We start from the raw sequence: 25,721 nt of genomic DNA on the forward strand, positions 1-25,721 counted from the left end.
CTATCCTGGTCAAAAACGATTTTTGGTTTGTTTGGGTTTTGTTTCTGTGATTTCTTTTGAGACTTTGAATATCACTGTTGTTATATCAAACGGATTTATTTTCATCATTTTTATACTTAAATCTATAAATTCCTTTTAAAGTGATGTAATAATATTTTAGGAACTAGTTTCATCCTCAAAAAGATAAGTTTGAAACGCTTGGGATTCAAAGGTCATACAAGAGCTGGAGCAGGAGGATATGGCTGCCTAAAGGACTGGCTTTGGTGGTTAGGCATTTTATCAAGTATGTTAGCTAAATTATTCATGTATATTCTAGTTCATGTATGTATTAAGTTTTGCTACTAATATTACTAGTAGATATAATAATGCTACTTTACCACTTTATTGGGACTACTGTTGCTTGGACCATGTCTGGCAACAAGGGGGGGCAAGGTTTTCCATTCTGGATTGCCTTCCGAATATATATTGATGTGAAGGATCCCCCCCCCTTAGAAATTGACAATTGTGTTACCTAAAAGTTTTTTTCCTTGTGTAATCGATCTTTTAAACCCTGCAAGGAAAAATCATTCGATGCCCTCCTAAATGCCAGACCTGAGTGCAGCTTGGGTTTTGCTGCATGGTGCTTGTGCAGTTTCTTTTTCAAAACATCTTGCTCTATTTGGAGAAAGCACCCCAGAAAGAGGTGAGCAGATGTACCACTCATCCTTCCCCTGAACTGAAATCATCAGGCTTAAAAATATCAATAACAAAAATAAATGTGGCCATCTAGAGGTTATTGGAAAGAAAGCTTCTTAGGAGGAGGTATTGGCTGTATTACTCACCCTCCTCTCCTGAATTGAAACGTTAATATTAAAATATCAACTTCAAAAACAAATATATATAGGTCATTATGGTGATTTTTTGACCTTGTTGTGTATATATGTTTTCATTTATGCTTGTTGATGAGCAGTAGAAGATAAACTAAAGTCATGGTTAATATGTTTCTTTTTTTTGCAAAAGTAAGTATGATAAAGCAGATGGCTTTTACTTTCTGTAAGGCTAAAAATTCATCCTTGCTCCAAAGAGCATCAAATCAATCGAATGCAATAATTTCGTTTTATTTTGATGGCAATATTTTTTCTGACCAACTATTTATTTTGCTGCTTTTTTAATCCTTTATTGCTTGCAGCAGTTAGTTTCAGAGTATCTTTTACAGCTTCAAAGTTAAATTTGTCACCCAATTGAATCCCACCAAAACGTAAAAAGTATCTCTATAGGAAATTGGACTCTCAGCAATTTTAAAGAGAAGATAATCTGTAGTAGCCCTCGAAAAAACTATATTTTGAGCTTCACCAGACAAGTCGCAGGCTAAAAGTAAAGAGCTCCATTAAGCCAAGAATGAGCAAAAATTAAGTAAAATAATTTTCCAAGCGTAAACCTACCACATCACTCAATAAATGAATGAAGCTCAAAATGAACATAAATTACAATAAATAGCCGGGTTAAATCAAAACGAGCAAAAATTAACATGAGTAGGGCTGATAACCCCCATGCCTTCTCAAGACCAGAACACTATTTGTGCTTAACTAAAAAAACAAAACCAAAAACAATTGACTGTGGATTGTCAGTTTAATCGACAGATACTGATATTTGTTCCTTAAGGTTTTGATAAATTTTTTTTATGAAAGTAAGAAAGGCAAAAACATTTCAAACGTATTTTGTTTTCATTAAAGCACAAACTGTGTATTGCTCTCTAGAAGGCATGGGGGTTTTCAACCCTGCTCATGTTAATTTTTGCTTGTTTTGAGTTTGACTTAGCTATTTATTGTAATTTCTGTTTGTATTGACTTTAATTTATTTATTGATAGTGATTTGTGGTAGTTTTACGCTTGGAAGATTATTTTACTTAATTTTTGCTCATTCTTGGCTCAATGGAGCTCTTTACTTTTCTTGGAAACTTGTCTTGTGGAAAAAGTTTTTTAAATTAATTTTTGTTCGTTTTTTATATACATAGTGTTTTTCATGGATAATGATATCTTATATCTTTTCAGTTTTTTTCTATAAGAATCCGTGGTATGGGTTGCTATTTGCATATTGGAGAAACTTTTTCAACAATCACTGAAAAAGTCACAACAATCACAACAAATATCATTCCCAAAAGATTCTATCTATGCTCTTTGACAACCTGGATACACTTACACTCTTTTTATTTATGTAAATTGTAGGAGAAGAAGTAGTAATAGTAGTATACCCAAAAGTCTCAACTTAATACCCCCAGTCGTTCTTGATATATTGCTGAGGTGTCTTATTGTCAACCATAAGCACAATGCCTTTTGATTTATTTTAAAAAGCAACACTTAGTTTTAAAGCATAATGAACCAGTAGTATAATTGTGGGGGGTTAGCATGCCTAATATCCCTAATGACATAGTTTCTGGACCATTCTACTATGCTGAACAGAATGGTTGTCTGAAAGTTGTGACTGGGTGCAGTTGGAAAATGAATGGGCTTGAAAGAAGGGCTGCTTTCCCTTCAATCTCTTGTTACTCTTAAAAAGGGCACCCAAAGCTCGCACTGTAATTGGAGTGCAAGGGGGAGGACTTCTCCCTTCATATATCTAGTAAAAACATTTTAAACAAGTGAAAACATGTAAAATGTATTTTATTTTCAGTAAAGCGCAAATTATGTTCTGGTCTTGAGAAGGCATGGGGGTTGTCAAATACATAGTTTTGAGAACTTTCAAGTATTCTGAACAAAATGGTTATCCCAAAATTTTGATTAGATGTGTTTTGGGAATTGATGGGAGGTAGGGGTATCTGCCCTCCGGTCACTCTGAATCTTACAAAAGGCACTAGAACTTCTGATTACCAATCCAATGAGCCCCCTCCGAAGTTCATACGATTACCTTTTCTATATATACCTTATATGCCCCCAGGGCATAACTTACAACTATTGCCCTGAGGTCTGTGGGGGGGGGGTCATCCTCAAAGACATAATTTCCGGACCTTTCAGTTACGTTGAAAAAAATGGCTGTCTCGAAATTTTGGTTGGATGTGTTGGAAGAAATGGTTGGCGTAGGAGGGGGGTTAGTTGCCCTCCAATCACTTTCGATTATTGAAAACGGTACTGACCCTTTCTATTTCCAATCGAATGAGCTGTTTTTGAAGTTTCTAGTACAACAGATGGTCATCTCAATATTTCTATCAGATGCATTTCGAGAAAATACGAGGTGTGGGTGAGGTATGCACCCTCCGATTATTCCGAATCTTAAAAAGGGCACTAGAAGTTATGGTTACCAATCCAATGAGTTCCCTCCGAAGTTTATACGATCATTCTTTCTAAATATACCTTATATGCCCCCAGGGCATAACTTGCAACTCTTGTGGGTGGGGTGTCTTCCTCAAAGACATGATATCAGGACCTTTCAATTACGTTGAACAAAATGACTATCTCAAAATTTTGATTGGATGTGTTTGGGGAAATCGTAGGCGTAGGGGGGGGGGTTAGTTGCCCTCCAATCAATTTCGACTATTAAAAAGGGCATTGGCTCTTTCAATTTCCAGTCGAATGAGCTGTTTTCGAAGTTTCTACGACAACCAATGGCCACCTCGAAATTTCTATCAGATGCACTTCGGGAAAATACGAGGTATGGGGGGTATCCACCCTTTGATCACTCTGAGTCTTAAAAAATGCACTAGAACTTTTGATTACCATTCCAATGAGCCCCCCCCCCCCGCCGGAAATTTATACAATCACCCTTTCTATATGTACCTTATATGCCCCAACTTACAATTCTTGCCCTGAGGGCTCCGGGGGCTTGTCATCTTCAAAGAAATAATTTCCGGACCTTTCAATTACGTTGAAAAAAATGACTGTCTCAAAATTTTGATTGGATGTATTTGGAGAAATGGTGGGCGTGAGAGGGGGACTAGTTGCGCTCCAATCACTTTTGGCTATTAAAAAGGGCACTAGCCCTTTCAATTTCCAATTGAATGAGCTCTTTTCGAAGTTTCTAAGACAAGAAATGGCCATCTCAAAATTCTATTTGATGCATTTCGGGAAAATACGAGATATGGGGGAGGGTATTCACTCTCCAATCACTCTGAATCTTAAAAATGGCACTAGAACTACTGATTTCCAATCCAACGAGCCCCCCCCCCGGAATTTATACGACCGCCCTTTATGTGCCCCCAGGGCAGAACTTACAACCTTTGCCCTGGGGGTTATCTCAAAATTTTGATTGGATGTGTTTGGGGAAATGGTGGTCGTGGGGGAGGGGAGGGGGTTAGCTGCCCTCCAATCACTCTTGACTATTAAAAAGGGCGCTAGCCTTTTCAATTCCCAATCGAATGAGCTCTTTTCGAAGTTTCTAAGGCAACAAATGGCCATCTCAAAATTTCAATCAGATGCATTTTGGGAAAATACGAGGTATGTATGGAGAGGGGGGCTATCCACCCTCCGATCACTCAGAATCTCAAAAAGGACACTAAAACTTCTGATTAGCGATCGAATGAATCCTCTCCAAAGTTTATACGATCATACTTTCTATATATGCCTTATATTCCCCCAGGACATAATATACAACCCTTGCCCTGAGGGCTCTGGGCAAGGGGTTATCATCCTCTAAGATATATTTTCTGGGCCTTTCAGTTACGTCGAACAAAATGGCTATCTCAAAATTTTGATTGGATGTGTTTGGAAAAAAAGGTGGGTTGGAAGGTGGGTTTTTTACCCTCCAATCACTTTTGAATATTAAAAAGGGCCTTAGCCCTTTCAATTTCCAATCGAATGAGCTCTTTTTGAAGTTTCTAAGACAACAAATGGCCACCTCAAAATTTCTATCAGATACATTTTGGGAAAATATGAGGTGTGGGGGTATCCAACCTCCGATTACTCTGAATCTTAAATAGGGTGCTAGAACTTCTGATTACCAATCCAATGGGCCCCCTCAGAAGTTTTTACGATCACCCCTTTCTATATATACCTTGTATGCCCCCAGGGTATAACTTACAACCCTTGCCCTGAGGGCCGCGGGGGTTGTCATCCTCAAATACATAATTTCCGGACCTTTCAGCTACATTGAACAAAATGGCTATCTCAAAATTTTGGTTGGATGTGTTTAGGGTGGTGGTAGGCGTGGAAGGAGGGTTAGTTGCCCTCAGATCACTTTCGACTATTAAAAAGGGCACTAGTCCCTTCAAATTCAAATCGAATGAGTCGTTTTCGAAGTTGCTATGACAACTCCTTCGATGCGAAGTGCCCTGGTCTAAACAAAAAAATAAATAAATAATAATTTGTGCCCACATCGCTCTTTACTTAGGCAGCGCAATAGCGCTGCCTATGATAAGTTCCATAGATCTTAAATATCTAAATCTCTGGCACAAAACAGGAGTAGTTAAGTAGTTTTTTTAAAATTTCTGAGAAAGTAGGAAGTAGATGTCGGCTTTTGGTTTTCTGTCATTTATTCAGATCTCTTATCAAAGCTATACAAGCTATGGCAAGATTATCCAATCAATTTTGGAACAGGTTTGCCTCCCTCTAGATATTAAAAATATATTTTGACCCCCTCCTTCTAAATTTTTGTGAATTGAAATCCCTAACCTAGCCCAGAATTTGTCAAGCCGCTAGAACTGGCTTAGTCCTGTTAGTCAGAAGACGATTTTGAAGCTTACTAAGGAGACTGGAAGGCGAGTATGCAAGGTGAGGGATTGCAAACCCCAGGTTGAGTGTTTTCGACCATAGAGATTGGAATAATTTTGATGGACTTTGTTTTAAGGAGCACAGGAAAGGCAATGGGAGACCACGGAACCAAATGGGTAGGAAAAAGTCTCCTGGACTTGGATTATGCTGATGATTTAAGCATCCTAGATGAAAGTGTGAGCAAAATGAATGAAGTTTTAGAGGTTTTGCGAGTTCAGGGTGGTAGAATTGGTTTGAAAATTAATGTTAGGAAGACTAAGTCACTAAGGCTAGGAATAAGTGAAGATGAAAAGGTGCCGTTGGGTAATGAAAAGATTGATCAGTTGGACAGCTTCACTTACTTTGGTGGTATTATTAGCAAAGATGGTGGGAGCAGTGAAGATGTAAAAAATAGAATAGCCAAGGCTCAGGGTGTTTTTTCACTGTTAAAAAAAGCTTGGAAGAATTGAAAGATAAGTGTGTAAAGCAAGATTAAAATATTAGAAGTTACATTGATAACAGTGGTCGAATATGGTTCTGAAGCATGGACGCTCCGAAAAGCGGATGAAGATTTGCTAGATGTTTTCCAGAGAAATTGCTTAAGGATTGCTCTGGGTACCCGACTGACTGACCGTATTTCAAACAATAGGCTATACGAAAAATTTGGTTCAATACCGCTCTCTAGCGCTGTAATGAAAGAAAGGTTGAGGTGGCTAAGGCACGTTGTGCGGATGAAGGATGACAGATTGCCGAAGATTGTTCTTTTTGGCCAACCATCTAGGGCTAAACGGAAAGCAGGTCGTCCCCGTCTGGGGTGGGAGGACGTCATAAAGAAAGATTTAAAGGAAATGGGAACTTCGTGGGCGGCTTTGAATAGATTGGGGTGGAGGAGGACCGTGCGTAGCTGTGTTGGCCTCAGGCGGCTTGGTCCGCGGTGAGCTGTTAGCAGTAGTAGTAGTAGTAGTAGATAAAGGAATTAGCTTTCAAATGAGTCCTTAAAAAGCTCTGTGTTGCCCCAATGCCCCTCCAGCACCAGAGAAAAAAAGAATCAGTTCAAAGTAGCTTAAAATGTTACGTGCTTTAAAAAAAAACCTGGAATATCTATCGAAATGACTTCATTTATTTTATATTGGGTACTGGTGAAGGTTTGAATTTTGATGTCTATGCTTTAGCTCCAGCTTCATTGGTGACGCCGCTTGGTGCCCTAAGTGTTTTGGTGACGGCAATTCTTGCTTCTAAAATCTTGCATGAGCGACTCAACCTACTTGGAAAGGTAAATTTTTAACTCTTCTAATCAGGGACGTACAGTGCTGCAATTTCGCCTCCTTCCCCATAGATTAAAAAAAAAAATTCGGATTTTCATTGCAAAACAACTTATTCGTATTTTCCTTGAATAAAAGCCCTCCCCCCATTAGGTTTTAAAAAAGCATCCCCCCTTAAAACATTTTCGTCATAATTTTTGTTGGCATGCATGTATTGTTTCGGTGGGAAGTAAGAGAGAATAATTAAAAAAAAATGCAAAAGTTGTTGAATAAAGTGGGAAGCACATGAAAAATATAAGAACAATCAGTGTGCTCCTTGGCAAAGGGAAAGGTACTCCCCCCTCCTTTGCCATAGACACATGCTCGCTTCTAATCCTTTTAATATGTCACCTTTTTACTTTTTATAAGCATTATGATTTCAGTCCCTTTTGACGCTTTTGAATACATGCTTTTAATTTTCTTCCCCACTTTTGAAAAATGCATTCCCCGTCCCCTCCATCAACATTTTCGTGATCATTTTTGTGGGCATGCACATAATGTTTCGGTGAGAAGTAAGAGAGCATAATTTAAAAAAATTCGAAAGTTGGTGAACAAGTTGGGAAGCACATGAAAGTATAGGAAAAATCAGTGTGCTGCTTGGCAAAGGGAAAGACACTTGCCTGCCTCCCCTTTCGCCATAGACACGTACTCGCTTCTAATCCTTTTAATTTGTCACCTTTTTACTTTTTATAAGCATTATGATTTCATTCCCTCTTGACACTTTTGTATACAGGTTTTTAATTGCGTAATTTGATTTTTTTTTTTTTTTTTTTTTTTTTAAAGAAGAAGCTATGCTGTAATGTTGTTTTTTTAAAACTAAGTTTGTCTCTATTTCTACATGCCAAATGAACTAGTTCAGTGAAAATATGGAAAAAAATGCATAAAAGTATAAAATAAAAAATTTAAAGTATTTTGATATACATTATATATATATATATATATATATATATATATATATATATATATATATATATATATATATATATATATATATATATATATATATATATATATATATATATATATATATATATATATATATATATATATATATATATATATATATATATATATATATATATATATATATATATATATATATATATATATATATATATATATATATATATATATATATATATATATATATATATATATATATATATATATATATATATATATATATATATATATATATATATCATCATCATCATCATCATCATCATCATCATCACACACACACATATATATATATATATATATATATATATATATATATATATATATATATATATATATATATATATATATATATATATATATATATATATATATATATATATATATATTTATATTTATATTTATATTTATATATATATTATTATATAATAATAAACAATATTTTTTATAAGAAAATATTACAGAAAACAAATGAACTAGTTCAGTAAAAATATAGAAAAAAAATAAAGAGGAGAAACGCGCAGTGGTTTTTTGGCTAAGTGAGATTATCCATTCAAATTTTCCTATTCGTAAACTTAACCAGAAAACTATCGCTATATGCCCCTGGATGTCGCATAGCCTCATTGTCTCTTCATATCGTAAAAACAAATTATATAAGAGATGAAAGCCCAAACATCTCAAATTTATGTGGGCAGCCAGTCCACGATCCTATTGCACTAGCGCTTTTTACAAATGCCAATGCTAATTTTGACAGATACCTTTTATTTGGCAGTTATCGAATGTTATTCACCATTTGAAAACACTGTATGTGATATTGCTTCAAATAGACAGATTGAAACACGTGAATTTCACAATATGAATGCAAATAGTATCATTGACTATACAAAGAGATACGACAAGAGTGAAGTTACATTGTACTGTTGGAAATGTGATCCTGACTTTGTAGTCAATCAAGATCAATATACAGTGAATTTAAATGATCTACCAGCACTAGTGGTTCTCGACAGTTGCCTATACATCGAAGAAGAAGATGAAATCTAAAGTGTAGAATAAAGACATTGTTGTATATATACATTTCTTCTTTATTAATAAACAAATTCACATACATTTTTAAGCACTTTACTCGTAGGGCACTAAAATAAATATTATACAGGTTTGAGAGGATATTTTCCACCATAAAGTCGTTCAGACATGGAATGTCTATGTAAATGTTGAGAAACTGCTTGTAAGTATAGCCGCGACATCTGAACATGAAATATAGTAGCGCATGGAAACCACAGCTTTTAGTCGTCAGATCCTGCACTCTTCCGATTTTGAGTAATTCCGACTGCTCTCAGTATAGTTGCTGAGTTGTGGAGTGTAGAATGTATAGAGTAGGCCGAGAGGATGAAAAAATTCAATCGTCTTCATAGTTTGAAAGATGCACAACCAATGACCGGTATTCACAGTCGACGGACTGCTATTAACAATGAATAAGGTATTGTTTGCACATTGAATTTTTCCAAGGAAGTCTGAGAGCAGACAATAGGATCTGTATTTGGACATGTAGGGATCCATATTAAATAAATTGATTATTTGACTGGTGTTGATGGTGCAAGGTCTATTAGAACACTGCCTTTGGGAGTGATTTCCCAGGTTTTAAATTGATTTAATGAGATTAGTGCAATACTCTCAGGTAATGGGTTGGCAAATGTACAATCTAAACGCCCACTCCCCATTCATACTATACTCATATCTTTGATGCCAGACAAGTCTATCATAATGAAACGATGATTTTCTGCGAGCATTCCTTCGGTTATTTCATTTTCAAATATTTCTAATTTAATATTTTGTGTTGATATGGCACAATCATGCAAGGTCCTAAAGGATATATCTAAAAATTGATTATAGAGTAGGATTTCATTTGCTTTGCATACAAGGTATGAAATCCCAAACAGCTCAAATTTTTTTGGACAGTAAGTCAAGCATCCTATTATGCTAGCGCTATTTAAAAATTACAATGCTACTTTTGACCGAATTTCGTCACTTATAAAGGACGAGTTGGTGAAGGTGCGTGAGCCTGTGGCATTATGACGTTGATTGGTGATCGTTTGAGGAACAAGTAGTTTAATATTATTTCCACTGGCTCTCAATTTTTCCACTACCAAAGCAACAGAACTCATAACCTGAAAAAGAAAAAAGGAACCTGAAAAAGGGAACCTGAAAAAGAAAAATGTTAACTATTAGTCATATGCTTAAGAACATTTTTTTAAAATAATATATAACTTACTTACATGATCCTTAAGCTTTCTTCTTCCATGTTGAATCAAAAGGGAACCTGAAAAAGAAAAATGTTAACTATTAGTCATATGCTTAAAAACATTTTTTTAAAATAATATATACCTTACTTACATGATCCTTAAGCTTTTTTCTTCCATGTTGAATCAAAAGGGAACCTGAAAAAGAAAAATGTTAGCTATTAGTCATATGCTTAAGAACATTTAAAAAATAATATATAACTTACTTACATGATCCTTAAGCTTTCTTCTTCCATCTTGAATCAAAAGGGAACCTGAAAAAGAAAAATGTTAACTTTTAGTCATATGCTTAAGAACATTTTTTTTAAATAGTATATAACTTACTTACATGATCCTTACGCTTTCTTCTTCTATGTTGAATCCAAAGGGAACCTGAAAAAGAACAATGTTAACCCTTAGTCATATGCTTAAGAATTTTTTTTAAGATAAAATATGACTTACTTACATGATCCTTAAGCTTTCTTCTTCGATGTTGAATCAAAAGGGAACCTGAAAAAGAAAAATGTTAACTATTATTCATATGCTTAAGAATATTTTTTAAAATAAAATAAGACTTACTTACATGATCCTTAAGCTTTCTTCTTCCATATTGAATCAAAAGGGAACCTGAAAAAGAAAAATGTTAACTATTAGTCATATGCTTAAGAACATTTTTAAAAAATAATATATATCTTACTTACATGATCCTTAAGCTTTCTTCTTCCATGTTGAATCAAAAGGGAACCTGAAAAAGAAAAATGTTAACTATTAGTCATATGCTTAAGAACATTTTTTAAAAATTATATATAACTTACTTACATGATCCTTAAGCTTTGTTCTTCCATATTGAATCAAAAGGGAACCTGAAAATTTTTGTTTAAATATTAGTCATTTGCTTAAGAATATTTTTTTTAAATAATATATAAATTACTTACATGATCCTTAAGCTTTCTTCTTCCATCTTGAATCAAAAGGGAACCTGAAAAACAAAAATGTTAGCTGTTAGTCATATGCTTAAGATCATTTTTTTAAAATAATATATAACTTACTTGCATGATCCTTAAGCTTTCCTCTTCCATGTTGAATCAAAAAGGAACCTGAAAAATAAAAATGTCAACTATTAGTCATATGCTTAAGAGCAGTTTTAAAAAATAATATATAACTTACTTACATGATCCTTAAGCTTTCTTCTTCCATGTTGAATCAAAAGTGAACCTGAAAAAGAAAAATGTCAACTATTAGTAATATTCTTAAGATAATTTTTTATAAATAATACATAAATTACTTGCATGATCCTTAAGCTTTCTTCTTCAATATTGAATCAAAAAGGGACCTGAATAATAAAAATACCAACTTTTAACCATATGCTTTAGAAGATTTTTATAAAATCACATGTAACTTACTTAGATGATCATTAAGCTTTCTTCTTTCATGTTGAATCAAAAGGGACCCTGAATAATAATAATTTTTACTATTAGTGATATGGCTAAGAACATTTTTTATAAATATTATATAACTTACTGACATGATCCTTAAGCTTTCTTTTTCTATGTTAAATCAAAAGGGAACCTGAAAAAGAAAAATGTTAACTATTAGTCATATGCTTAAGAACATTTTTTTAAGATAAAATATAACTTACTTGCATGGTCCTTAAGCTTTCTTCTTCGATGTTGAATCAAAGGGAACCTGAAAAAGAAAAATGTGTAGTTTTATTCATGTTCTTAAGAACATTTTTTTTTTAAATAATACATAGCTTAGTTACATGATCTTTAAGCTTTACCCTTACGGTCTGAGTAAAACGTTAACCTTGAAAATAAAAAATATAGCTATTATTCATATGCTTAAGAACATTTTTTTAAAATAATGCATAACTTACTTGAATGATCATTACTCTTTCTGTTTTCATATTGAATCAAAAGGAAACCTAAAAAAGAAAATTTTTAACTATTAGTCATATGCTTAAGAAAATTTTATAAAATAATATGTAACGTACTTAAATAATCCTTAAGCTTTCTTTTTCCATGTTGAGTCAAAAAGGAACCTGAAAAAGAAAAATGTTAACTATTAGCTATATGCTTAAGAATATTTTTAAAAAATAATACATAACTTACTTACATGATCTTTACGCTTTTTCTTCCACGTTGAATCAAAATGGAACCTGAAAAAGAAAAATGTTAACTATTAGTCATATGATTAAGAACATTTTTTTTAAATAATACCTAAATTATTTACATGATCCTTAAGCTTTCTTCTTCCATGTTGAATCAAAAGGGAACCTGAAAAAGAAAAATGTTAACCATTAGTCATATGCTTAAAAACATTTTTTTTTAAATAATATATAATTTACTTACATAATCTTTAAGCTTTCTTCTTCCATATTGAATCAAAAGGAAACCTGAAAAAGAAAAATTTTAACTATTAGTCATATGCTTCAGAAAATTTTATAAAATAATATATAACTTACTTAAATAATCCTTAAGCTTTCTTCTTCCATGTTGAATCAACAAGGAACCTGAAAAAGAAAAATGTTAACTATTAGCTACATGCTTAATAACATTTTTTAAAAATAATATATAACTTACTTACATGATCTTTACGCTTTGTTCTTCCATATTGAATCAAAAGGGAACCTGAATAAGAAAAGTGTTAACTATTAGTCATATGCTTAAGATAATTTTTTTAAAATAATATATAACTTACTTACATGATCCTTAAGCTTTCCTCTTCCATGTTGAATCAAAAGGGAACCTGAAAAATAAAAATGTTAACTATTATTCATATTATTATTAAGTTTTTTTTTTAAAAATAATATAGAACTTACTTACATGATATTTATGCATTCTTATTTAATGTTGAATCAAAAAGGACCATTAAAAAGAAAAATTTTAAATATTATTCATATTATTAAGAACATTTTTTTACAATAATATATAACTTACATGATCCTTACGCTTTGTTCTTCCATATTGAATCAAAAGGGAACCTGAAAAAGAAAAATATTAACTATTAGTCATATGCCTAAGAGCATTTTTAAAAAATAATTTATAACCTACTTACATGATCCTTAAGCTTTCTTCTTCCATGTTGAATCAAAAGGGAACCTGAAAAAGAAAAATGTTAACTATTAGTCTTATGCTTATGAAGATTTTTTAAAAAAAATAATATATAACTTACTTACATGATATTTAAGCCTTCTTCTTCCATGTTGAATCAAAAAGGAACCTGAAAAAGAAAAATGTTAACTATTAGTCATATGCTTAAGAACATTTTTTTACAATAATATATAACTTATATGATCCTTAATCTGTCTTCTTCAATATTGAATCAAAAGAGAACCTAAAGAAGAAAAATTTTAATAATTAGTTATATGCTTCAGAACATTTTTTAAATTAATATATAACTTACTTACATGATCATTAAGATTTCTTATTCCATATTGAATCAAAAGGGAACCTGAAAAAGAAAAATGTTAACTATTAGTCATATGCTTAAGAACATTTTAAAAAAATAATATATAACTTACTTACATGATCCTTAAGCTTTCTTCTTCCATGTCGAATCAAATGTGAACCCGAAAAAGAAAAATGTTAACTATTTGTCATATGCTTAAGGACATTTTAAAAAATAATATATAGTTTACTTACATGATCTTTACGCTTTCTTCTTCCATGTTGAATGAAAAGGGATACTTAAAAAGAAAAATGTCGACTATTATTCATTTTCTTAAGAGCATTTTTAAAAAATAATATATAAATTAATTAAATGATCATCAAGCTTTCTTCTTCCATGTTGAATGAAAAGGGAACCTGAAAAAGAAAAATGTTAACTATTAGTCATATGCTTAAGAACATTTTTAAAAAATAATATATAACTTACTTACATTATGTTTAACCTTTCTTCTTCCATGTTGAATCAAAGGGAACCTGAAAAAGAAAAATGATAACTATTAGTCATATGCTTAAGAACATTTTTTTAAATAATATATAGCTTACTTACATGGTCCGTAAGCTTTCTTTTTCCATGTTGAATCCAAAGGGAACCTGAAATATAAAAATTTTATCAATTAGTCATATGCTTTATCATATTTTCTTAAAATAATAGATATCTTACTTGCATGATCCCTGAATATTTCTTATTAAAAGTTGCATCAAAAGTATCACTGAAAAAGAAAATTCTCATTATAAGTAATGTTATAAATAGATTTTTAACAAAAATATAAGGGAATAAAATTAAGAAAACTATGTAGTAGTCAATTTTTAATAAAAATTAATGTTGTTAATTAAATTTTTTTTAGATAATATATAAATTAATTAAGTGATAATTAATATTTATTCTTCATGGTTGAATCAAAAGTATACATGAAAAATGAAAATTTTAGCTATTCGTAATATGCTTACGAACTTTTTAAAAATTATATACAACTTACTTACATGATCCTTAAGCTTTCTTCTTCCATGTCGAATCAAAAGTGAACCTGAAAAAGAAAATTTTAACTATTAATCATATGCTTAAGTAAATTTTTTAGAATAATATATAACTTAATTGCATTATCTTTATGCTTTCTTCTTCCATCTTGAATCCAAATTAACCCTGCTTAAGAAAAAATTTAATATAAAATTTAACTAACTAACATAATAAATAGGCTTTCTTCTTCCATGTTTAATCAAAAGGAAGCATTAAAAATAAAATTCTAAATATTATTAAAATTATAAGGAATATTTTTTTTAATAATATATAAATTAATTACATGATCTTTACGCTTTCTTCTACCAGGTTGAATCCAAATGGAACCTGAAAAAGAACAATGTTAACTTTTAGTCATATGCTTAAGAACATTTTTTCAAAATAATATATAACTTACTTGCATAATCTTTAAGCTTTCTTCTACCAGTTTGAATCCAAAGGGAACCTGAAAAAGAACAATTTTAACCATTAGTCATATGCTTAATAACATTTTTTTTAAATAATATATAACTTACTTAAATGATCTTTAAGCTTTCTTCTTCCATGTTCAATCAAAAGGGAACCTGAAAAATAAAAATGTTAACTATTAATAATATGCTTAATGACATTTTTTTAAGATAACATATAACTTACTTACATGATCCTTAAGCTTTCTTATTCCATGTTGAATCAAAAGGGAACCTGAAAAAGAAAAATGTTAACTTTTAGGCATATGCTTAAGAGCATTTTTTTAAAATAATATATAACTTACTTACATGATCCTTACGCTTTCTTCTTCCATGTTGAATCCAAAGGGAACCTGAAAAAGAACAATGTTAACCATTAGTCATATGTTTAAGAGCATTTTTTTTTAATAATATATAACATACTTACATGATCCTTAAGCTTTCTTCTTCCATGTTGAATCAAAAGGGAACCTGAAAAAGGAAAATGCTAACTATTAGTCATATGCTTAAGAACATTTTTTTAAATAAAATATGCATTACTTGCATAATCATTAGCCTTTTTTTTTCGATGTGGAGTCCAATGTGAACCATAAAAAGAACAATGTTAACCATTATTCATATGCTTAAAAAAAATTTTTTTAAATAAAATATGACCTACTTGCATTATCCTTAAGCTTTGTTCTTCCATGTTGACTCAAAAGGGAACCTGAAAAAGAAAAATGTTAAATATTAGTCATATGCTTAAGAACATTTTTTTAAAATAACATATACCTTACTTACATGATCCTTAAGCTTTTTTCTTATATGTTGAATCAAAAGGGAACCTGAAAAAGAAAAATGTTAGCTATTAGTCATATGCTTAAGAACATTTAAAAAATAATATATAACTTACTTACATGATCCTTAAGCTTTCTTCTTCCATATTGAATCAAAGGGAACCTGAAAAAGAAAATTATTAACTTTTAGTCATATGCTTAAGAACATTTTTTTAAAATAATATATAACTTACTTACATGATCCTTACGCTTTCTTCTTCTATGTTGAATCCAAAGGGAACCTGAAAAAGAACAATGTTAACCCTTAGTTATATGCTTAAGAGCATTTTTTTTAATAATATATTACTTACTTACATGATCCTTAAGCTTTCTCCTTCCATGTTGAATGAAAAGGGAACCTGAAAAAGAAAAATGCTAACTATTAGTCATATGCTTAAGAATATTTTTTTAAGATAAAATATGAATTACTTACATGATCCTTAGGCTTTCTTCTTCCATGTTGAATCAAAAGGTAACCTGAAAAAAAAAATGTTAACTATTAGTCATATGCTTAAGAACATTTTAAAAAAATAATATATAATTTACTTACATGGTCCTTAAGCTTTCTCCTTACTTTTGGAATGAAAAGGGAACCTGAAAAAGAAAAATTTTAGCTATTAGTCATATGCTTAAGAATATTTTTTAAAAATAAAATATAATTTAATTGCATGATCCTTAAGCTTTGTCCTTCCATATTGAATCAAAAGGGAACCTGAAAATTTTTGTTTTAACTATTAGTCATTTGCTTAAGAATATTTTTTTTAAATAATATATAAATTACTTACATGATCCTTAAGCTTTCTTCTTCCATCTTGAATCAAAAGGGAACCTGAAAAAGAAAAATGTTAGCTCTTAGTCATATGCTTAAGATCATTTTTTTAAAATAATATATAACTTACTTGCATGATCCTTAAGCTTTCCTCTTCCATGTTGAATCAAAAGGGAACCTGAAAAATAAAAATGTCAACTATTAGTCATATGCTTAACAGCATTTAAAAAAAATTAATATATAACTTACTTACATTATCCTTAAGCTTTCTTCTACCATGTTGAATCAAAAGGGAACCTGAAAAAGAAAAATGTTAACTATTAGTAATATTCTTAAGATAATTTTTTATAAATAATACATAACTTACTTGTATGATCTTTACGCTTTCTTCTTCCATATTGAATCAAAAGGGAACCTGAATAAGAAAAATATAAACTTTTAATCATATGCTTAAGAACATTTGTTTAAAATAACATATAACTTACTTACATGATCCTTAAGCTTTCTTCTTTCGTGTTGAATCAAAAGGGAACCTGAATAATAAAAATTTTTACTATTATTCATATGCCTAAGAACATTCTTTAACAATATTATATAGCTTACTTACATGATCCTTAAGCTTTCTTCTTATAAGTTGACTTACAAGGGAACCTGAAAAAGAAAAACGTTAACAATTATTCATATGCTTTAGAACATTTTGTTTTAATAATATATAACTTACTTAATTGACACTTAATCTTTCTTCTTCCATGTTCAATCAAAAGTGAACCTGAAAAAGAAAAATTCTAACTATTAGTCATATACTTAAGAATATTTTTTTATAAATAAAATATGAATTACTTACATGATCCTTAAGCTTTCTTCTTCCATCTTGAATCAAAAGGGAACCTGAAAAACAAAAATGTTAGCTGTTAGTCATATGCTTGAGATCATTTTTATAAAATAATATATAACTTACTTGCATGATCCTTAAGCTTTCCTCTTCCATGTTGAATCAAAAGGGAACCTGAAAAATAAAAAAGTCAACTATTAGTCATATGCTTAACAGCATTTTATAAAAATAATATATAACTTACTTACATGATCCTTAAGCTTTCTTCTACCATGTTGAATCAAAAGGGAACCTGAAAAAGAAAAATGTTAACTATTAGTCATATTCTTAAGATAATTTTTTATAAATAATACATAGCTTACTTGTATGATCCTTAAGCTTTCTTCTTCCATCTTGAATCAAAAGGGGACCTGAATAAGAAAAATTTAAACTATTAATCATATGCTTAAGAACATTTGTTTAAAATAATGTATAACTTACTTACATGATCCTTAAGCTTTCTTTTTTCATGTTGAATCAAAAAGGAACCTGAAAAAGAAAAATGTTAACTATTACTCATATGCCTAAGAACATTTTTTTTAAATAATATATAACTTACTTACATAATCCTTAAGCTTTCTTCTTCTATGTTGAATCCAAAGGGAACCTGAAAAAGAACAATGTTAACCATTAGTTATATGCTTTAGAACATTTTTTTTTAATAAAATATAACTTACGTACACGATCCTGAAGCTTTCTTCTTCGATTTTGAATCAAAAGGGAACCTTAAAAAGAAAAACTCTAACTATTAGTCATGTGCTTATGAATATTTTTTTTAAGATAATATATAACTTACTTACATGATCCTTAAGCTTTCTTCTTCCATCTTGTATCAAAAGGGAAGATGAAAAAGAAAAATGTCGACTTTTATTCATATGCTTAAGAACATTTAAAAAAAATAATATATAACTTACTTACATGATCCTTAAGCTTTCTTCTTCCATGTTGAATCAAAAGGGAACCTGAAAAAGAAAAATGTTAACTATTAGTCATATGCTTTAGAACATTTTTTAAAAATAATATATAACTTACTTGCATGATCCTTAAGCTTTGTTCTTCCATATTGAATCAAAAGGGAACCTGAAAATTTTTTTTTAACTATTAGTCATTTGCTTAAGAATATTTTTTTAAAATAATATATAACTTACTTACATGACCCTTAATCTTTCTTCTTCCATCTTGAATCAAAAGGGAACCTGAAAAAGAAAAATGTCAACTATTAGTCATATTCTTAAGAGCATTTAAAAAAAATAATATATAACTTACTTATATGATCCTTAATCTTTCTTCTACCATGTTGAATCAAAATAGAACCTGAAAAAGAAAAATTTAAACTATTAGTCATATTCTTAATATAATTTTTTATAAATAATACATAGCTTACTTGCATGATATTTAATCTTTCTTCTTCCATATTGAATCAAAATTGGACCTGAATAAGAAAAATATAAACTATTAGTCATATGCTTAAGAACATTTGTTTAAAATAATATATAACTTACTTACATGATCCTTAAGCTTTCTTCTTTCATGTTGAATCAAAAGGGACCCTGAAAAATAAAAATGTTAACTATTAGTCATATGCCTAAGAACATTTTTTTAAAATAATATATAACTTACCTACATGATCCTTAAGCTTTCTTCTTTCATGTTGAATCAAAGGGATCCTGAAAAAGAAAAAATTTTAACTATTAGTTGTGTACTTAAAAACTTTTTTTAAAAATAATATATAACTTACTTACATGATCCTTAAGCTTTCTTCTTCCATGTTGAATCAAAAGGGAACCTGAAAAAGAAAATATGTCAAGTACTAGTCATATGCTTAAGAAATTTTTTTAAAAAAAATAATATATAGCTTAGTTGCATGTCCTTAAACTTTCTTCTTCCATGTTGAATCCAAATGGAACCTGAAAAAGAAAAATGTTAACTATTAGTCATATGCTTAAGAAAATTTTTTTAAAAATAATGCATAACTTACTTACATAATGTTAAATCTTTCTTTTTTCATAGTGAAGTAAAATCAAGACTGAAAAAGAAAAATTTTAACTATTCGTAATTTTTTTCATAAAATTCTATAAAATAATATGTCACTTACTCATATAATCCTTAACCTTTCTTCTTCCAGGTTGAATCACCATGGACTCTGAAAAATAAAACTGTTAACTATTAGTTATATGCTTAAGAACTTTTTTTATAAATAATATATAACTTACTTACATGATCTTTACGCTTTTTTCTTCCATGTTGAATCAAAATGGAACCTGAAAAAGAAAAATGTTAACTATTAGTCATATGATTAAGAAAATTTTTTTTAAATAATATATAACTTACTTACATAATCTTTAAGCTTTCTTCTTCCATATTGAATCAAAAGGATCCAAGTAATATAAAGTATTTGCTCTCAAATAATAAAAGATATTTAGATGACCTTCTGGTGATAAATTGTTCAAATTTTTTAGAGATTGCAATTCAAATATATCCACCAGAGTTAAAGCTGGAATCCAGTAATGGAAATGGCAAATATGACCATTTTCTAGATTTAGAGATTAATGTGGTACCTAATAATACAATAAATGTTAAAATATATAATAAAACAGACGATTTTAATTTTGAAATAGTTAATTTTCCATTTCCAAAAAGTAATATTCATTCAAATATAACATATTCATCGTATTTTTACCAACTATTTAGATATGCAAGAATTTGTACTAATTACATCGATTTTAGAAATAGATGTATGTTACTTAGCAAGAAGCTAATCATAAGAGGTTTTTCCGCCAATAAACTTGCTTGGCAATTTAAAAAGCTTTGTTTTAAGTATAATCAGCTTTTGCATAAGTATAATAAAAGTTATCAAGATATATTGAATGATATTTTACGGTAACTTGTTGACGGAATTGGTTTATCTTCCCGGTTGTTGAGGGTTGGATTGCGACACCTGTGGTAAAGATTATGGTGGAATATTCGGAATTTAATTCTTAGAATTTGAGTGAAAGTGAAATTGTTCCGGGTGGAGGACTAGTGGTATTTATTTGTTTGTATTTGAATCGGTTGAAGTTCGGCTCTCAGTGTTATTTGAAGGTTGGTTAAGAATGTTGGAAAAATTTTTTCTGAGGTATATATTTTTATTTTTTGGATGTTTTGGATTTTGTTTATGTTTATTCCATTGGTGGTACTATATAGGGGTATGCCAGATTATGGCATGGCGCGCTCAATTGCCTGGGTAATGAAATTTAAGCGCCGAAACCCATTTAGGCAATGAGTTTTCATCTGACGAGCCCCGATATATGGTGATCACCTTGGGAATATAATGTGTTTGTAGATTTAAGGTGCTATAGCTTGGTTTTGGAACATAGACGTATGCTTATTGATGCTGATTTTGCTCTATTTTGGACTTGATTTTCGGACTGTCGGATTGGTTATACTGTTTTGTCCTGGGGAACTGGATGGATGAGTAGGGTCTAGACCTTGTTCAAGTGCTCATTTATTTCAGTTACTAAAGTAGGAAGACAGTTTTTTTTTTTTTTTTTTTTTTTTTTTTTTTTTTTTTTTTTTTTTTTGCCAGGTGATTACCGTAATACACTATATTACTTACTTACATGATCCTTAAGCTTTCTTCTTCCATGTTGAATCAAAAGGGAACCTGAAAAAGAAAAATGTTAACTATTAGTCATATGCTTAAGAATATTTTTAAAAATGAAATATGACTTACTTACATGATCCTTAAGGTTTGTTCTTCCATGTTGAATCAAAAGGGAACCTGAAAATTTTTGTTTTAACTATTAGTCATATGCTTAAGAATATTTTTTTAAGATAACATATAACTTACTTAAATTATCATTAGGATCTCTTCTTCCATCTTGAATCAAAAGGAAACCTGAAAAAGAAAAATGTTAACTATATAGTCATATGCTTAAGATCTTTTTTAAAAAATAATGTATAACTTACTTACATGATCCTTAAGCTTTCTTCTTCCATTTTGAACCAAAAGGTAACCTAAAAAATAAAAATTTTAACTATTAGTCATATGCTTAAGATCATTTTTTTAAAATAATATATAACTTACTTATATGATCCTTAAGCTTTCTTCTTCAATGTTGAATCAAAAGGGAACCTGAAAAATAAAAATGTCAATTATTAATCATATGCTTAAGATCATTTTTTTTAAATAATATATAACTTACTTATATGATCCTTAAGCTTTCTTCTTCCATATTGAATCAAAAGGGAACCTGAAAAAGAAAAATGTTAACTATTAGTTATATGCCTAAGAACATTTTTTTAAAATAATATATAACTTACTTACATGATCCTTACGCTTTCTTCTTCCATGTTGAATCCAAAGGGAACCTGAAAAAGAACAATGTTAACCATTAGTCATATGTTTAAGAGCATTTTTTTTTAATAATATATAACATACTTACATGATCCTTAAGCTTTCTTCTTCCATGTTGAATCAAAAGGGAACCTGAAAAAGAAAAATGTTAACTATTAGTCATATGCATAAGAATATTTTTTTTTAAATAAAATACGCCTTACTTGTATTATCATTAGTATTTTTTCGTCCATCTGTAGTCCAATGGAACCCTGAAAAAGAAAAATTCTAGCCATTAGTCATATGCTTAAAAACATTTTTTTTAAATAAAATATGACCTAATTGCATTATCCTTAAGATTTGTTCTTCCATGTTGAATCAAAAGGGAACCTGAAAAAGAAAAATGTTAACTATTAGTCATATGCTTAAGAACATTTTTTAAAATAACATATACCTTACTTACATGATCCTTAAGCTTTTTATTATATGTTGAATCAAAAGGGAACCTGAAAAAGAAAAATGTTAGCTATTAGTCATATGCTTAAGAACATTTAAAAAATAATATATAACTTACTTACATGATCCTTAAGCTTTCTTCTTCCATATTGAATCAAAAGGGAACCTGAAAAAGAAAAATGTTAACTTTTAGTCATATGCTTAAGAATATTTTTTTAAATAATATATAACTTACTTACATGATCCTTACGCTTTCTTCTTCTATGTTGAATCCAAAGGGAACCTGAAAAAGAACAATGTTAACCCTTAGTTATATGCTTAAGAGCATTTTTTTTAAAATAATATATAACTTACTTACATGATCCTTAAGCTTTCTTCTTCCATGTTGAATGAAAAGGGAACCTGAAAAAGGAAAATGCTTACTATTAGTCATATGCTTAAGAATATTTTTTTAAATAATATATAACTTACTTACATGATCCTTACGCTTTCTTCGTCCATCTTTAATAAAAAGGGAACCCAAAAAATAAAAATGTTAACGTTTATTAACATGCGTAATAGCATTTTAAAAAAATTATTTATAGCTTACTTTGATGATCTTCAGTCTCTCCTCGTACTTTTTGAATGGAAAGGGACCCTGAAAAAGAAAAATTTTAAGTATTAGTCATATGCTTATGAGCATTTTTATAAAATTATATATAACTTACTTACATGATCCTTAAGCTTTCTTCTTCCATATTGAATCAAAAGGGAACCTGAAAATTTTTGTTTTAACTATTAGTCATTTGCTTAAGAATATTTTTTTTTAATAATATATAACTTACTTACATGATCCTTAAGCTTTCTTCTTCCATCTTGAATCAAAAGGGAACCTGAAAAAGAAAAATATTAGCTCTTAGTTATATGCTTAAGATCATTTTTTTTAAAATAATATATAACTTACTTTCATGATCCTTAAGCTTTCTTCTTCCATGTTGAATCAAAAGGGAACATGAAAAATAAAAATGTCAACTATTAGTCTTATGCTTAACAACATTTAAAAAAAAATAATATATAACTTACTAACATGATCCTTAAGCTCTCTTCTTCCATGTTGAATCAAAAGGGAACCTGAAAAAGAAAAATGTTAACTATTAGTCATATGCTTAAGATAATTTTTTAAAAATAATACATAACTTACTTGTATGATCCTTAAGCTTTCTTCTTCCATATTGAATCAAAAGGGGACCTGAATAAGAAAAATATAAACTATTAATCATATGCTTAAGAACATTTTTTTAAAATAACATATAACTTACTTACATGATCCTCAAGATTTCTTCTTTCATGTTGAATCAAAAGGGACCCTGAATAATAAAAATTTTTACTATTTGTCATATGCCTAAGAACATTTTTTTAAAATATTATATAGTTTACATGATCCTTAAGCTTTCTTCTTCTAAGTTGACTTACAAGGGAACCTGAAAAAGAAAAACGTTAACAATTATTCATATGATTAAGAGCATTTTTTTTAAATAATATATAACTTACTTACATGATCCTTAAGCTTTCTTCTTCCATGTTGAATCAAAAGGGAACCTGAAAAAGAAAAATGTTAACTATTAGTCATATGCTTAAGAATATTTTTTTTAAAATAATATATAACTTACTCACATGATCCTTAAGCTTTCTTCTTCCATGTTGAATCAAAAGGGAACCTGAAAAACAAAAATGTTAGCTGTTAGTCATATGCTTGAGATCATTTTTATAAAATAATATATAACTTACTTGCATGATCCTTAAGCTTTCCTCTTCCATGTTGAATCAAAAGGGAACCTGAAAAATAAAAAAGTCAACTATTAGTCATATGCTTAAGATCATTTAAAAAAAATAATATATAACTTACTTACATGATCCTTAAGCTCTCTTCTACCATGTTGAATCAAAAGGGAACCTGAAAAAGAAAAATGTCAACTATTAGTAATATTCTTAATAAAATTTTTTTAAAATAAGACATAGCTTACTTGTATGATCCTTAAGCTTTCTTCTTCCATATTGAATCAAAAGGGGACCTGAATAAGAAAAATATAAACTATTAATCATATGCTTAAGAACATTTGTTTAAAATAATGTATAACTTACTTACATGATCCTTAAGCTTTCTTCTTTCATGTTGAATCAAAAAGGAACCTGAAAAAGAAAAATGTTAACTATTAGTCATATGCCTAAGAATATTTTTTTTAAATAATATATAACTTACTTGCATAATCCTTAAGCTTTCTTCTTCCATGTTGAATCCAAAGGGAACCTGAAAAAGAACAATGTTAACCATTAGTCATATGCTTAAGAACATTTTTTTTTAAATAATATATAACTTACTTACATGATCTTTAAGCTTTCTTCTTCCATGTTCAATCAAAAGGGAACCTGAAAAAGAAAAATGTTAACTATTAGTCATATGCTTATGAATTTTTTTTTTAAAATAATGTAGAACTTACTCACATGATCCTTAAGATTTCTTCTTCCATGTTGAATCAAAAGGGAACACAAAAAAGAAAAATGTCAACGATTAGTCATATGCTTAAGAACATTTTAAAAAAATAATATATAACTTACTTACATGATCCTTAAGCTTTCTTCTTCCATGTTGAATCGACAGGGAACCTGAAAAAGAAAAATTTTAACTATTAGTCACATGCTTAAGAAAATTTTTAAAAAATAATATATAACTTACTTGCATGATCCTTAACCTTTGTTCTTCCATATTGAATCAAAAGGGAACCTGAAAATTTTTGTTTGACTATTAGTCATATGCTTAAGGATATTTTTTTAAAATAATATATAACTTACTTACATTATCCTTAAGCTTTCTTCTTCCATGTTGAATCAAAAGGGAACCTGAAAAATAAAAATGTCAACTATTAGTCATATGCTTAAGATCATTTAAATAAAATAATATATAACTTACTTATATGATCCTTAAGCTTTCTTCTACCATGTTGAATCAAAAGAGAACCTGAAAAATAAAAATGTTAACTATTAGTCATATGCTTAAGATAATTTTTTTAAATAATATATAACTTACTTGCATGATCCTTAAGCTTTCTTCTTCCATCTTGAATCAAAAATGAACCTGAATAAGAAAAATATAAACTATTAATCATATGCTTAAGAACATTTGTTTAAAATAACATATAACTTACTTACATGATCCTTAAGCTTTCTTCTTTCATGTTGAATCAAAAGGGACCCTGAAAAAGAAAAATGTTAACTATTAGTTATATGCTTAAGAACATTTTTTTAAAATAATATATAACTTACTTACATGATCCTTAAGCTTTCTTCTTCCATGTTGAATCAAAAGGGAACCTGAAAAAGAAAAATGTTAACTATTAGTCATATGCTTAAGAAT

At 29.5% G+C, this 25,721-nt stretch overlaps 1 protein-coding gene across 1 annotated transcript in view; it reads left to right on the top strand.

Moving 5' to 3' along the window:
- Positions 1-264: 264 nt before the first annotated feature.
- The window catches only part of LOC148955711 (FAD-dependent oxidoreductase domain-containing protein 1-like), a 129,614-nt gene continuing 104,157 nt past the window's right edge, over positions 265-25,721 (top strand). Inside the window, exons 1-2 of the mRNA XM_089108318.1 lie at positions 265-283; positions 6,830-6,930. Of these exons, the coding sequence (XP_088964444.1) occupies positions 6,905-6,930 (26 nt within the window). The 5' untranslated portion in view covers positions 265-283; positions 6,830-6,904. The remainder of the gene's footprint in view (positions 284-6,829; positions 6,931-25,721) is intronic.

This window comes from Artemia sp. Qi Xiang Cuo, chromosome 2 (assembly GCF_049724085.1).
Source record: "Artemia sp. Qi Xiang Cuo chromosome 2, ASM4972408v1, whole genome shotgun sequence".
Taxonomy (NCBI): Eukaryota; Metazoa; Arthropoda; class Branchiopoda; order Anostraca; family Artemiidae; genus Artemia; species Artemia sp. Qi Xiang Cuo.